At 36.7% G+C, this 15,025-nt stretch overlaps 1 protein-coding gene across 1 annotated transcript in view; it reads left to right on the top strand.

Moving 5' to 3' along the window:
• The window catches only part of MMP20 (matrix metallopeptidase 20), a 49,456-nt gene extending 34,926 nt beyond the window's left edge, over window positions 1–14,530 (top strand). Inside the window, 2 exon segments of the mRNA XM_007191222.2 lie at window positions 13,318–13,421; window positions 14,430–14,530. Of these exon segments, the coding sequence (XP_007191284.2) occupies window positions 13,318–13,421; window positions 14,430–14,530 (205 nt within the window).
• The last annotated feature ends 495 nt before the right edge of the window (window positions 14,531–15,025 follow it).

The following is a 15,025-nucleotide window of genomic DNA, read 5'->3' as shown; positions in this document are numbered from 1 at the left end:
GCCCATTGACTCTTCTCAGCCACTGGGGTGTCATTTACTGATGGTTGATACTGTCTTCAAGATACTGAACCATCCAAATAAGTGAAACTTTCATTCAATAATCCCATTGTTTCATCTTTAGCACATGAATCATCCAAAGCTTTCAAATCACTCATTAACTGGACCCCCAGTGGCCTAAAAGAGTGGATATAGCACTCCCAGTATATAATTACCCACTGGGAATGCCTGAAAGAAGAACTGATTCCCTCTTGAGTATCTATGCATTCCAGCATAGTCTGTGATTTTGTGCAAAATGAATGTGGTCATGACTATGGGGCTCTTTGAAGGAAATTTTTGCTGAAAGGCAAAGGCCTTATTGCTAAGTCCTTTAACCCAGAACATGAAGATTCTTCTTATCCAAGGAGGATTACAGATCATTTCCATGCCCGTCTTGCAGGAGGTTATTGTAAGCAGATCCAATCACTCCACACAGGGTCACACCCCATCTCTCCTGCCTCATCTTACCACTTTAATTGACTCATGTTAGAGAACTGAGTGCAACTCTTTGTCAAGCGCTGCCTCTGCACCTTCTTTATTCACAGTTCTCACTTTAGCATTGCTTGTTTTTCTGAACTATAAGAAAGAAACCAAAACAGACTCTAAACAGGTGACTGTGCTAAATGCTTTAGGTCCCTGTTAGGGTCTGGTTGGCAGAGGACCCAACTTTGGTCCAAGGGTTTTCATTCTATTTTCTATTATCTATTTTTAATAACCATTTCTGTGGCATAAAATAAATTTATAAATAAATATTTGTCATCTTCCTCAATTTAGAGCTGAGAAAGTAATATAACTGAAACACAGATATACTTCATGAAAAGAAAAATTTATTTCATAAAAATGAATGTCAAAATGTGGACCCTGCTGACTTTTCTGGGCCACTGAGAGCCCTGGTAGCATTGCTCAAAGTATCACGTGCTGTCATGAGTTGTCATTTCCAGTCCAATGTTTAAACCACTAAGCCAGCTAATTTTCTTTCAGAACTTCCTTTATGAAATAGTAATAGTTATTCCCTTATTAAGTCCCTAATATCTGCTGGGCATATTCTCCAAAGTCTTTCTTTAAGGTAAGGTGGCTGTAATCATCGTGTTGACATGCAGGAAGATAGATATTGAGAAATCCAACTCCCATTTTAGGTTTTCAGAGAATGGCATCCAGAGATACGTGTATGAGCAGGTGTGTGAGAGTATGAGTTATGATTATTCGGTTATTTTTCCAAGCCTGTTCATAGCCCGATTCTCCTTGGGGTGATTATCCACTCTCTTATTATTTCTATTCTCTATTCATTGCCTGGTCTTTGGACTAATCTACCACCCACCAGCTCCCGCAGTAAAGCATGGACCTCCAACCAGGCAGGACTGAGGCTTAACAGCTAACACAAGGGGCCTGGTGAGAGGTTTTTAATTCTCCATAAATTTAGGGATGGGGAGGGGAGGGTCCCTGATTTTAACGATGTCTTATCCCCCTGAGGAAATAATTTTGAACCTTTCCAGCTGAACCTCTGTGAGTGTCTATTAAGGAAAAGTCTTTAGTAATCTAGATAAAACAGATCCATTAAAAAGTTGGCCTAGGGCACTAATGCAAATATTAAAGAGCTCCTTTTGCTGGAAAGGAAAAGAAACTGCAGTAGGCACTTTTGATATTAACCTCCCCAGGTTATTGAGAGTATTAAGTGATATAATGCATGTAGATACCTAGCACAGTGCCTGGCATATAGTAGGTGCTCAAAAAGAGTGACTGTTCAGTAATAGTAGGAACTTATATGGTAATTAGCAAATAATTGCTTTAAAAGTTGTGATAATTAACAAATGATTGCTTAAACTTCCGTATTCCTATAAACAGCAATCTAGTCAAAGAGCTGGTCATAGGGGATTTCCTTTTTAAATACTGAAGGGCCCTGAAATTGCACTGAAATCTCTGCTTTTGGCAAGGCAGAGACAGTCATTTCAGCAATTGGAGTCTTCTACTTTATACTCTCCAACATAGACACCGGTTTACATACTAAGGAATAAGACAAATAACCTTGAAAAGGTTATTTTCAAATAACCTCAAAAGTTCAGGAAAAGCTAACATATCATCTTTATTAATAAATCCCCCTGAATTCCACACATTTCACACATGAGTATGACATCTTATTGTCTTGTAAAGCCCTATATTGGTTAGAAATTATGTTCAGCTGCTAGTAAGAGAGACCCAGTAATAACTGTGGCTTAAACACATAAGGGTCTTTTTTTCTCATATATGTAAAATGTCTGAAGTTTATCAGATTTAGAGCTGGTAAGGTGGGTCCATGGCCATTAGGGACACAAGTTCCTTCTGACATTTTGCTCTAGTATTAACAGGTAGCTTCCACTCTCATGGTTGCCACAGGATTCAAGGTGGCCAATGGCGCCTCAGCCATTACATCCTATTCTAAATAGGAAGAAAGAGGGCTGGAAGGAAAAAGCAAAGGAGGCAATGGAATTCTATAGGTAAAGCACATGGACACACTCAAAAAATACAGAAGCCTCAAGTTACAGACCAATAATTTTACTATTGACACCCATTGACATTGTGTTAGGATTTATTTTCCTTAGTCATTCCTCAGGTTCTTCTTTGGTCCTCATGCTAGTTAAGTCTGTGACACAAATAATGTGCCAAGGGAAGAAAAGTCTCTGGATATGCAGGTTGTCAGGGAAATTCTCCATGAACCCCTAGGGCTGGGGACCTGTTTTAGTGAATGAAATGGCATGAGAAAACTGCTGAAGAATTCCTCCACTGAGGTTTGAGTGTTGGCTTGGGGCCAGGTTGATTCAGGCTGTAAGAGTAAGAACCCACATGTCAGTGTACTATTGATAGTAACTTACAGAGGAGCAGCCCACAGAACTACAAAGTGAAATCCAAAAGGGGGTTCTGCCATGCTGATGCCGTCACATGCTACATTACCAAATGACATACTGGTTAAACTTTACTAACAAGGGCTACTTCCCCACACATTTGTTTGCTTTCATTCCTTCCTTTTCTTTTCCTAGAAGGCCTCAATGATCCAGCCAGTTTTTTTCTTTACATTACTTCCACTACCTATGGTTAATTTCTCCCTATAGATGTTCTCCCTTGCCTACTAATACCAGAGCAGTGATTACACCACGGAGTTTCTGAGAACTGGGGTGGGGGTGGGGGGGAGGACGGGGAGGTGCTATCAATTCCATCATTCTTTGACATGGTCAGTGTTTTCTAAATTTTGTGTAAAGTGACTTACCAATCTACAGGTTCCAGCCCTTTTCCACTCCTAAATCACTCTTTCTATATATATGGAGGCATGATTGATGCAAAATAGGATACAGTCTTCTAAATTCTTTCCTTCCTAGATACCCCAAGAATACTGCAACTGGATCTGTTTATTTAAGGATTTTATAGTTAGTCACCATAGAGAAATAAATAATAAGTAATAAAAATTTAAAAGATGGGTGGAGTTCAAAATCTTGGTTTTTTAATCTTATTTTTTTTAATGTATTGCCAAACTACCACATTCAACATACATATATTGGGCATGATTACATGTCAGGATCTGTACTGGGACCTTGACACATGAGAAGGCACAAAGTTTGCTGTTTATAAGAGTGTAGACAAGAGTAAGAGAGTGTTAATGTCAACTCTAACAGCAGTCATCTGGCAACCTGGATTACTTTTCTGTTTTAGTTTAATCATCTTCAAAATGGAGGCAGAAATAATATCTACTTCATTGAGTTGTGGAAATGAATGAGAAAAATGTGAAATGCCTGTCCTATAGTAAGTACTCAGTTCATATTGGGTGTTATTAATGCCCTCAACAAGTCTTACAGTTGAGGGTAAATATATAGATAAGTAATTAAGAGCAATCCAGGTGCCACAAGTGGCCTCGTAAAAGACTGCACAGGGATCAGTGGGGCAAACAAAGAGGAAATGGCCAATTCTAGAAAATTGTCAAGAGTTCTTAGAGGAAGCAGTGACTGAGCTTCATCTTGAGAGTTGAGTAGGAGTTTCCCAAACAGGAGGGGCAGGGTGCTTCCAGGCAGAGAGAGCAGTTGAAACAAAAGCACTGATGCATAAAAAAGCCTGTGTATAGGAGGAAAACCTCAAGCAGTTCAGTAAGATTAGAACGTGGGCTAGAATGAGAAATTTGGCCCAAGGACGGAGATCATGGAGGGCCTATGCCTTTCTAGGGAGATCAGTGTTAATTTATAGAAAAGAGGGATATCTTTAAATGTTTTAAACAAGGAAGTAACCCATTAAGATTTGTGTTATTAAAATATCACTCTGGCAGCAGTGTGACTGGATTAGAGGGGGACAAGACTGGAAGTCAGCCAAACCAGTTAGGCCAGAAAGTAGTGGGAAACATCTTCAGAGTGCTTAAAGAAAAAACTCTCAACCAAGAATCCTATATTATACAAAGCTATCTTTCAAAAATGAAGGCAAAATAAAGACATTCCCAGATAAACAAAAACAGAGAATTTGTTGTTAGCATCTTCCTTACAAGAAGTACTAAAGAAAATTCTTCAGGCTTCAGCAAGTAACCCCAGACAGTTATTTGAAATTTTGAATCCACATAAAAAAAACAGAGTACCAGGGGGCTTCCCTGGTGGCGCAGTGGTTGAGAATCTGCCTGCTAATGCAGGAGACACGGGTTCGAGCCCTGGTCTGGGAAGATCCCACATGCCACGGAGCGGCTGGGCCCGTGAGCCACAGCTGCTGAGCCTGCGCGTCTGGAGCCTGTGCCCCGCAGCGGGAGGGGCCGCGATGGTGAAAGGCCCGCGCACCGCGATGAAGAGCGGTCCCCGCACCGCGATGAAGAGTGGCCCCCACTTGCCGCAACTAGAGAAAGCCCTCGCACGAACCGAAGACCCAGCACAGCCAAAAATAAATAAATAAATAAATAAAATAAATAAATTAAAAAAAAAAAAAAAACAGGATAAGAGGGAAAAATATTCCTTTAAAAAAAAAAAAAAAAAAAACAGAGTACCAGTAAATGTAATTATGTAATTATAAAAGATAGTATAAATGTGTATTTGTTCTCTTAACTGATTTTTAAATTAATTAAAATTAACTGTATAAAGCTGTGTGTGTGTGTGTGTGTGTATATATATATATATATATATATATATATATATATAGTTGTATGGTTGGGCCTATAACATATAGAAAGATAATATACATTTATATATAAACTTTGAAGCAGCTTATGTTAAGTTAAAATATATATATGGTATGCTCTATAGCAACCACTAGGGAAATAACTTTATTAAATAGAGTAAAAAAATCATGAAAGAAATTTAAATGGTACACTGGAAATTCTTCACTAAAGCAAAAGAAAGCATTAAGGAGGAGAAAAGGAACTAAAAAAGATATAAGACCTGTAGAAAATAAAAGCAAAATGGCAGATTTAAATCTAATTATATCAATAATATTAAATGTGAATAGATTAAACAATCTAATCAAATTGCAAAGGTTGTCAGACTGGATAAAAAAACAAGATGTCACTGTGTACTCAAACATACAAATAGACTGAAAGTAAAAGGATGGAAAAAATATACATCATGCAAACAATGACCATAGGAAAGCCAAGGTGGCTATGCTAATACCAGGCAACAAAACGTATTAAAATAATACTTTTAAAATAAAAAGTATTACTAGGAATAGAGAGAGATCATTTATAGTGATAGAAGCATTACTCTACCAGGAATATAAGACAACCTAACAGCAGGGCCCCAAAATGGATAAAGAAAAAAACTGACAAAAATGAAGGGAGAAAACCACAACTGAAATAATCATAGTTGGAGACTTCAATACTTCACTTTCAATAATGGACAGAACGACTGGACAACAAGATCAATTAGGAAAGGAAGACATGAACAGCACTATCAGCCAACTAGACCTAACAGATATCTATGGAACACTTCACTCAACAAAAGAAGACTACACATACTTCTCAGGTGAATGTAGAACATTGTCCAGTACAGATGATATGTTAGATCAAAACACAAGCCTCAGTAAATTTAAAACCATTAAAATCATACAAAATATCTTCTCTGACCACATTGGAATAAAGCTAGAAATCAATACCAGAAGGAAAACTGGAAAATTTACAAATAAGTGGAAATTATACTTCATGCTCTTCAACAACAAATGGGACAAGAAGAAATCACAAGAGAAATTAGAAAATACTTAAAGATGAATGAAAATTAAAACACAACATATGAGAACTTATTGACGAAGTTAAAGCAGTGCTCAAAGGGAAATTTCTAGCTGTAAATACCCATATTAAAAAAGAAGAAAAAACTCAAATCAATAACCTAACTTTCCACTTAAGACACTGGAAAAAAGAGCAAATTGGGCTTCCCTGGTGGCGCAGTGGTTGAGAATCTGCCTGCTAATGCAGGGGACACGGGTTCGAGCCCTGGTCTGGGAAGATCCCACATGCCACGGAGCAAGTGGGCCCGTGAGCCACAACTACTGAGCCTGCGCGTCTGGAGCCTGTGCTCCGCAGCAAGAGAGGCCGCGATAGTGAGAGGCCCGCGCACAGCGATGAAGAGTGGCCCCCGCTCGCTGCAACTAGAGGAAGCCCTCACACAGAAACGAAGACCCAACACAGCACCCCCCCCAAAATAAATAAATAATAATTAAAGGTGCTAATAATTTAAAAAAAAAAAAAAAAAAAGAGCAAATTAATCCTAAAATAAGCAGGAAAAAAGGAAATAATAAAGATTACAGTGAAAATGAAGTAGAGAATATATAAACAATTTGAGAAAATCAACAGAACTAAATTTGGTTCTTTGAAAAGGTCAAGAAAATTGACAAACTGCTCACTAAATTGACCTAGTAAAAAAGAGACCAAAATTACTAAAATCAGAAATGAAAGAGGGAACATTACTACAAACCTTACAGAAACAAAATGGGTTATAAAGGAATGAACAATTATGTGTCAATAAATTAGAAAATTTGGATGAAACAGACAAATTCCTAGAAAGATACAGATGAAACTGAGTCAAGAAGAAATAAACAGCCTGAATACACCTATAACCAGTGAAGATATTTAATTCATAATTTTAAAAATTATCCACAAAGAAAAACCTAGGCCTACATGTTTCACTGGTGAATTCTACCAAAACATTTAAAGAATTATTGCCAATTTTTCACAAACTCCTCCAAAAAATAGAAGAGGAAGGAATACTTCCCAATTTATTGTATGAGGCCAGCATTGCCCTTATATGGAAACCAGACAAAGGCATCACAAGAAAATGAAACTTCACACTAATATATTGTGAATGTGGATGCAAAAATCTTCCAAAAATACTAGCAAACCAAATCCAGAAACATATAAAAAGAATTACACACCATGACCAAGGGGGAATTTTTTTCCCAGGAATGCAAGGTTGGTTTAACATCTGAAAATCAAGTAATATAATACACCATACCAATAGAATAAAAAAATTAAAAACCATATGATCATCTCAATAGATGTAGAAAAAGCATTTGACAAAATCAAACACCATTGCATGATAAAAACATTCAGCAAACTAGGAATAGAAGGAAATTTTTCAATCTGATAGAAGGCATCTATGAAAACCCACAGCTGATATCATACTCAGTGGTGAATGATTGGATGCTTTCCCCCTAATATCAGGAACAAGACAAAAATTTCCATTCTCACCACTTCTATTCAACATTTTACTGGAGGTTCTAGAGGGGCAATTAAGCAAGAATGAATAATATAAAAATTTAATGATAGAAAAGATTGGAAAGAAAGTAAAATTATCTTTATTTTGTATGTCATATAATCTTTTACATAGAAAAGCCTAAAGAATCCTCAAAAAAAAAAGCTGTTATAACTAATAAATGAGTTCATCAAGTTTGCAGAGTATGTGTTCAATATGAAAAAAATCTATTGTATTTCTATACACTTCAATGAACAATGCAAAAATGAAATTAAGAAAACAATTCCTCTTACAATAGCATCAAGAAGAAAAACATACTAAGAAATAAATTTTAACAGAACAAGTAGAAAACTTGTAATCTGAAAACTACAAAACATTGTTGAAAGAAACTAAACAAGATCTAAGTGGAAAGATATCTTATGTTCATGGGTCAGGCTTCATGTTTTTAAGATGGCAGTTTCTCCCCAAATTGATCTGCAGACTCAACACAATCCCTATCAGAATATCACCAGTTTCTTCAGGGAAACTGACAAGCTGATCTTAAAATCTATATGGAAACTCATAAGACCCAGAATAGCCAAAATATTTTGAAAAAGAAGAACAAAGTTGGAGAGCTCAGACTTCTCAATCTCAAAACTTACTAGAAAGCAAAAGTAATCATGAGAATGTGATACTAACATGAGAATAAGCATATAGGTAAATGGAATAAAATTGACAGTCCAGAAATAAACCCATATATCTATGCTCGGTTGATTTTTTACAAGGAAGCTAAGGCCATTCAATAGGGAAAGAATAAAATTAAGAAGTAAAGCAAAATTAAAGGAATAAACAAGAATTCCAGTTTGTACATATGTAGTTTGAAATGCTAGTGAGACTGAAGAATGGAAATGTCTGGAAGGCAGTTGGAAATACAGGTCTTGAATTCAGAGAATTCAGGCTGGAGATATAAATTTGCATTTCATCATACAATAAGATAGTAATTGAGACCATCAATACTTTTCAACATTGTTATTAATTCTTTGTTCCAGAATTTTCTCACAGTCACTTTCCTCATGGGGACCTGGTTCCTGACCCTTATGTAGGATGGTACATTGCAGCTTCTTACTCTTCTCCCTTCTCTTCATTCCTGACCACTCTCCCTCCTGCCCTCTCTAGTGAGATCACAAAGGTCCCTTCCTCCATGAAAGCCATGTGATTCCTGGCTAGAAGTGGATTATTAACTTCAAAGGGGATTCCACTAGAAATTCCACTAGATTTCACTAAAAAGGTCTCCTTGAAGAAACTTCCTGAAACATATACCATAAATACTTATCAATAAATTCCTCTTTTTGTCATCCTTTCTCACATTTTCTTTAAGCATCTTTTAGCAGACTGAACTCCCTATTGAGTACTTCAAAGAGGGCAGAATGGAGTTAAGTTTTGCCATTGACATAAGTTAGAAATCATCACAATGAAAACACCAGAAATTCCTAACAAATCTGAGGTCTGAGCATACAATTAAACAATATGCAAGTACTTTACCAATATAGTCCCCAAATTCTTAGATTACAAAGGTAGAGAGTAAGGTAATATATATGAAAAACCACATCAGATATCTATGGCAATATCGCTAGTAAAGTGTCACTGTCAGTAATGATTTAGTTAATATCTATACCTATTGATCAATATTAAATGATGAAACAAATACCCTTAAAGGAAATAAACATAGTTACTGGTCAATCATTTTTAGTTGGTATTTAGGTTTCACAAACAAGACCTCAGTAATGAGAAGACGTATGCAATGATTTTAGCAGGTATCTAGTATATTTACAATAAATATTTTCTTAGTATTCAAATATTGATGGTTTATTATGTGTTAGGAATCACACTGAGTATTTTCTCATATTCTCTCATTTTCCCACCTGCCTTCTCAACAATCTTGAGAAGTAGGTACTGCTACCTCGATTTCATAGTTGAAAACATTGCATCTAAGAGATTAAGTGATTAGATCAAGGTCACACAGCTAAAAATAGTCCATCTGAGGCTATATTTTATGCCCTCTGAATCCAAATCCAGAGATCCGTCCCATCTACCATACATAGTCACCTTTTATTCTCTTCACCATTGATTTATTTATTTACTGTCAATTAAAATACCCATGCCCATAATTCTCATCCTGTCATATAATTTTATTTTCTTTTACCCGCAGCCAAATCCTCAACATACTAGTAGACCTCCTAACCCCTTTCCTGCTGAGGTTTCTGGACTACCTCCAACATTCTCTAGCCCTCCTTTCTCCTCTTCTCAACCTTGCCTACTATTGCATGTTATCCTAATGAAGTGTGTTTTAAAAATTAGGTAAAGACTAAACTCTTTGGTGACTTAGGATCCCAGACCAAATGGCAACATTCACTAAACGTCATACTAGCCAGTCAGTTATTGGTTCTTGGGACCAAAATAAACTACAAAGTCTTATAGCTTGGGCCAGACCTTCACGTTGACATGTACCAGGCACGTGTGTGTGTGTGTGTGTGTGTGTGTGTGTGTGTGTGTGTGTGATTTCTCTCATCCTCATGACTACTGTATTGCAGATAAGGAAACCAGGGCTCAGAGCTCAGAGCACTTTCTCCTGATCACAAAGCCAGCAGGTAACAGAGTCAGAACTCAAACCCAGAATCATCTGACTATACACTCTTTGCTCTATAACAGAAATCCTCAAATATCTGTCCAAAAACCAAGGGCTAGATCATCACAAAGTTTTCAGCAGTCCACAGAAAAATAAAAATAGCACAATATAATAAACACTGGGGGGTGTGATCTGGGTCAGTATTATTGGCAGAAACCATCTTTTATTCTGAGATTATGTCCTTTCTGCCTTTTTTAGTATTAAAGTTTCTTTTCTTTGTGAAATGATAATGAAAATAGGTGGTAATTTTTATTTTGAGGGTTGATGGTAATGTTCTTACTTGGTAAAATGAAAAGTAGGTAACCCTATGTTAATTATGTAGGCCCATCTACACAGTGTCTACGTAAAAGGTCCAAATGAAATATACATGTTATCAGCTAATCTTAAAATGGTGACTTATGTGTCAGACTGATACTTTGAGATAGATTTTATTGAGAGTAATACTCTTTGGAAAGCTGTTATAGGATAAGAGGCAAGAAGGCAGAGAGGGGGTTGGCAGAAAGGGAGAGGGACTATTAAATACACAAGTGGTAGAAGGGATGGAGGAAAGAAAAAATGATTTCACAGTTTTGCCAAAATTTTTGCCTACGTTTTTATAAATGCAATTGAAAATTAAAATTCTCAGCCAAACATTGCATCTCTAAAATTTCTTCTGAAATTTTATTTACATATAATATTATTACCTCCATTATCCTCTGAACATATATATATAAGATTTTAGATGTCACCATCACCCACCTTAGCAAACTAAGCAGACAGATAAAAAGAGAAAGATTTCTTTTTCAGATCTTTCTATTGGATTAATAGTCATCATTTTCTCTTTAAAACTTATTCCTGTATTATTTAAACGGTTTTTCTAGTCTCAGAAAAGATCTTTACTCTCTCCTTTCATACTTTCCAGATTTCTCAATCCAATTTAAATATAATACAAGCAGATCCCAACTTGTAATAGGTTTCCCTATAGATATTCTTTAGTCAGTCACTTGTTTGGAACTGAGAACACATTTTGCCATAAAACAATATAAATTGTGATTAGGTTCTCAAAATCACTCATAAATGTTTAATGAACACAAAGGTAAGGCATAGCTCTAATTATAATAGCTCAGCTTCTAATCCTCTATTCAGAGCAGACAAAAGAGGATAAAGACATGAAAGGCATTTCACCATTTTCCCTGAGCTTAGGAGTCAACATTAAGCAAAGAATTCAAAATGTCATGTTCTCTGACATCCCCCCACCACATTTCCCTCTATATCTACAGACACCAAATGTCTCCTGGTCACTTCTTTGTTCTTCCTTTTGCATCCCTCTCCCCAAATATTTTAAGCTTTAGAATTATCTTCCTCACTCCCTTCACTCAAAGCATCCATTTTCCCAGTACAGCTGCCTCAGGGAATTGAGAGAAGAAAACCTAGTGAACAAAGATTAATATGTAAACAACCTATACTTTCAGTGTCTGACTCTAGATTTCAGACACTGGAACAAAGTGAACAAAAAAGTCCAAGCCATGGGAGAGGCAATATGCCTGTCTGTTCTTTCTCTCCAGTCTTTCCCTCATTACAGTCCAGATACCTTGCAACCACTCCTTCTAATATCATACAGGTGTCCTGTCCCCACTCTTTATTGGCACTTCTGATGACAACAAAATATGGTAAATGTCTTCCATGTTTATTTGTGCTTACAGTAACTCAAATAGCTTGGTTTTCCCCTTGGCCTACTTGGAAGATTCTAATAGCTCTCCTGGAAAGGGAGTTTGGACTCCTATTGATACTTCTAGGATTTAGCTTCCACTCCTATCCTCAACACCCCATAAAGCACCTCAGCCCACTAGTCAGTTTCAGCCTGAATACTTCTTTCCCAACGTTTGATCTGCTCAGTATCAAGAAAGATCTGTCCCCTGGCCTGTGCAGTCATAGTCACATGAAAGGCACATTTCAGGAGAAAGTGGATGTGATCTGCTGCTGCAGGAAACTCTCAGTGGCCCAGTCACAGGAGAAATTGACCTTTGGGTGGGAAAGGAGTGGCGTGTCCACCTTGGGAATGTCCGCATTGGGGGCTCTATGCTAATGAAGAAGGGACTTTCTCACACTTTAAATGAAATCTTCTTGAAGGGAAAAGAGTCTGCCCTGCCTACATGCTGAACTCATACAAGTCATACTGATTCATACAAGTCACAGTCTTTTCTACAAGGGGTAATTTAGATCACAAAGAGATGTATTAACCAATCTGCAGAGTTATCATTGCATGGTAGTTGTGGATTCAGAAAAAAAAAAAACCTAATCTACTCTTTGGTCAGTTGTATAATCTTTCTAGGAAACAAAACAATTTAATTCAATTAAAACAATTTAAAAGGCAAAGTCTCCATTATTCCAGATTTTCTCATTTCTTGTCTTTATCTACTGAGCATTCACACATTTATTTATTCATTCACTGTGCATTATTTGTTCAATCCCTCCTCTGTGGGTACACAGCAAGAAGCTCATTAATGAAAGCCTCTGTGAAGGGCTTTCAACTGTTTGGTAAGCCAAGAAATTCATACATACAGAACATAAGAGAGACAGAAATTGCAACAGTAAATAAAGCACTAAAAATATATGTAGAGTTCCCATTGAAAGGCAGTATTTTTTTTAATTATAGAAATATGATCCTATAATTCTAAACAATATAACTACTTCTAAACAATATATCTGGCAATTTTTTAAAGAGAATGTTTAGAACAAATGACTCCCAAACTAGTGTTCCCAGAATCTCTGGAAACTGGGAGAGAAATGGCAGAATATGTGTATGTGTGTGTGTGTGTGTTTGAAAGAGACAGAGACAGAGAGACAGAGAGAGATCTAAAGTAAATCATAAATCAGCCCTGGCTAAATATGCCTGACTAGCACAGTGTCCTCTACAATCAATAAATACTTCTTGTTTATATATTTATGAAATAATATTTCTTCCAGCTATGATGAACGAAAAAGGAAAATGGAAAAAGACTATCCAAAGAATACTGAAGAAGAATTTTCAGGAGTTAATGGCCAAATAGATGCTGCTGTGGAGTTAAATGGTAAGTGTTTCCACCAAAAAGTTTCTTTGTAGAAATTGTAACAAGAAATCTGGTCTCTGCTTTAACATAGAAGAAGATGGATTTTCAAATGGGAGTCCTTGGTTCTTATTTTTTTGTCCCTGAGTCCCTTATAAATTTAGCTAACAAGATTAACCACCAGAAAGGGTATAAAAAGTCTGTCATTATGGTTCTTTCTTTACAAATGGAAAGTTTTAAAAGTATAGCTTCAGCGCATTAGTCAGCTACATCATAAAGGCCGTCCAGTCAAAATTACCTTTTTCATCTTTAAAATGCACATACTCTCAACCTTCCCAGTGCCTTTCCCCACACCATCACCCAACTCCTGAAATTCAACACATAGCTGGGAAAGATGAATTGAATTGAACTGGGTTGAATAAGTTTAATTGGATCTTTTGAATCGGTCAAAACATTCTTCTTGAGTACATAGCACAGAGCTGGACACTGTTCAGAAACGCAAAGACAGTTTGATATGGTCTCTGCACTTGTGGAATGGTTATTCTCTTTGGGAAATGACCCTCCATCCAACACAGATGAAATTACTAGAAAACAAGACAATCTATAATTTAGTATTGAATTGTGTGGTAGTCTTCACAATAATTGCAAGAGGTGATCTGAGGAAGAAAAGATCAAAACAGGCATCAGGTGCTGTAGATTTCATGGTGGGACTTCAGCTGGGTTTTAAAGAATGTTTAGAGGTTTGACTAGGGAAAGAAAACAGCAGAGGCTGGATTTCCTGGAGGGGAACAGCCTGAGTAGAAGCAAAAAGCACCTCTGGCATGAGCAGAGAGATGAGAGATGATCGACATGTTAGGGGTGTCAAGTTCTAGGGCTCAGAGAGAGCTGTGCAGAGGATTAGCTAACTGCCACCTGACACGTTCTCAGTCCCCCTTTGGTGCTACCTCAAGAAAGTTACAACTACAAGACAATCCCATTTATAAATTTGCGAGTCATTTTCAGTAACCATAATTTCAACTTTGTCTCTTTTAGGCTACATTTACTTCTTTTCAGGACCCAAAATGTACCAGTATGATACAGAGAAGGAAGATGTGGTTAGTGTGCTGAAATCTAGTTCCTGGATTGGTTGCTAAATAGAAAAGTCTAGTCTTTCCTAAGGAACGAAGATGACCGAGAGCAGCTGGTAACCGGATCTTAAGGACTAAATCAGAATTCAGGTTATGTATTCTTCCCATGGCCTTCAATTCTAAGGGTAATTTAGAATTTGTTGAAAATAATTATGCTTCTAAACTGGTTCTTAATTTTGGATTCAGAATTTTAATCCAAATGGAAAATTCCTATATGGTCAACTTTACACAAAATCAGAATCAACAAAATGCACGCTTCAGTTAGACACCCGTCATTTTTTTCTTACCTAATACACTGAAGCAAATTGATAAGTTTGGTTTTTATTTCCAGGAAGAAGCCTACTTGTGGACTCCCTGACACATATTATAATTCTTTTAATAGGAAATAGCATTACTATACAAATTATAATAATTCTTTACAAGCAGTAGCTTTTTTGGCCTTAACATTTGTTATGATGAATATAAATGTATCCGTCTTTACTTTAACATACCACAGACAAC

This window comes from Balaenoptera acutorostrata, chromosome 9 (assembly GCF_949987535.1).
Source record: "Balaenoptera acutorostrata chromosome 9, mBalAcu1.1, whole genome shotgun sequence".
Lineage (NCBI taxonomy): Eukaryota > Metazoa > Chordata > Mammalia > Artiodactyla > Balaenopteridae > Balaenoptera > Balaenoptera acutorostrata.
The sequence above is the reverse complement of the archived record's forward strand: the minus strand, read 5'-3'. Positions and strand labels throughout refer to the sequence as shown.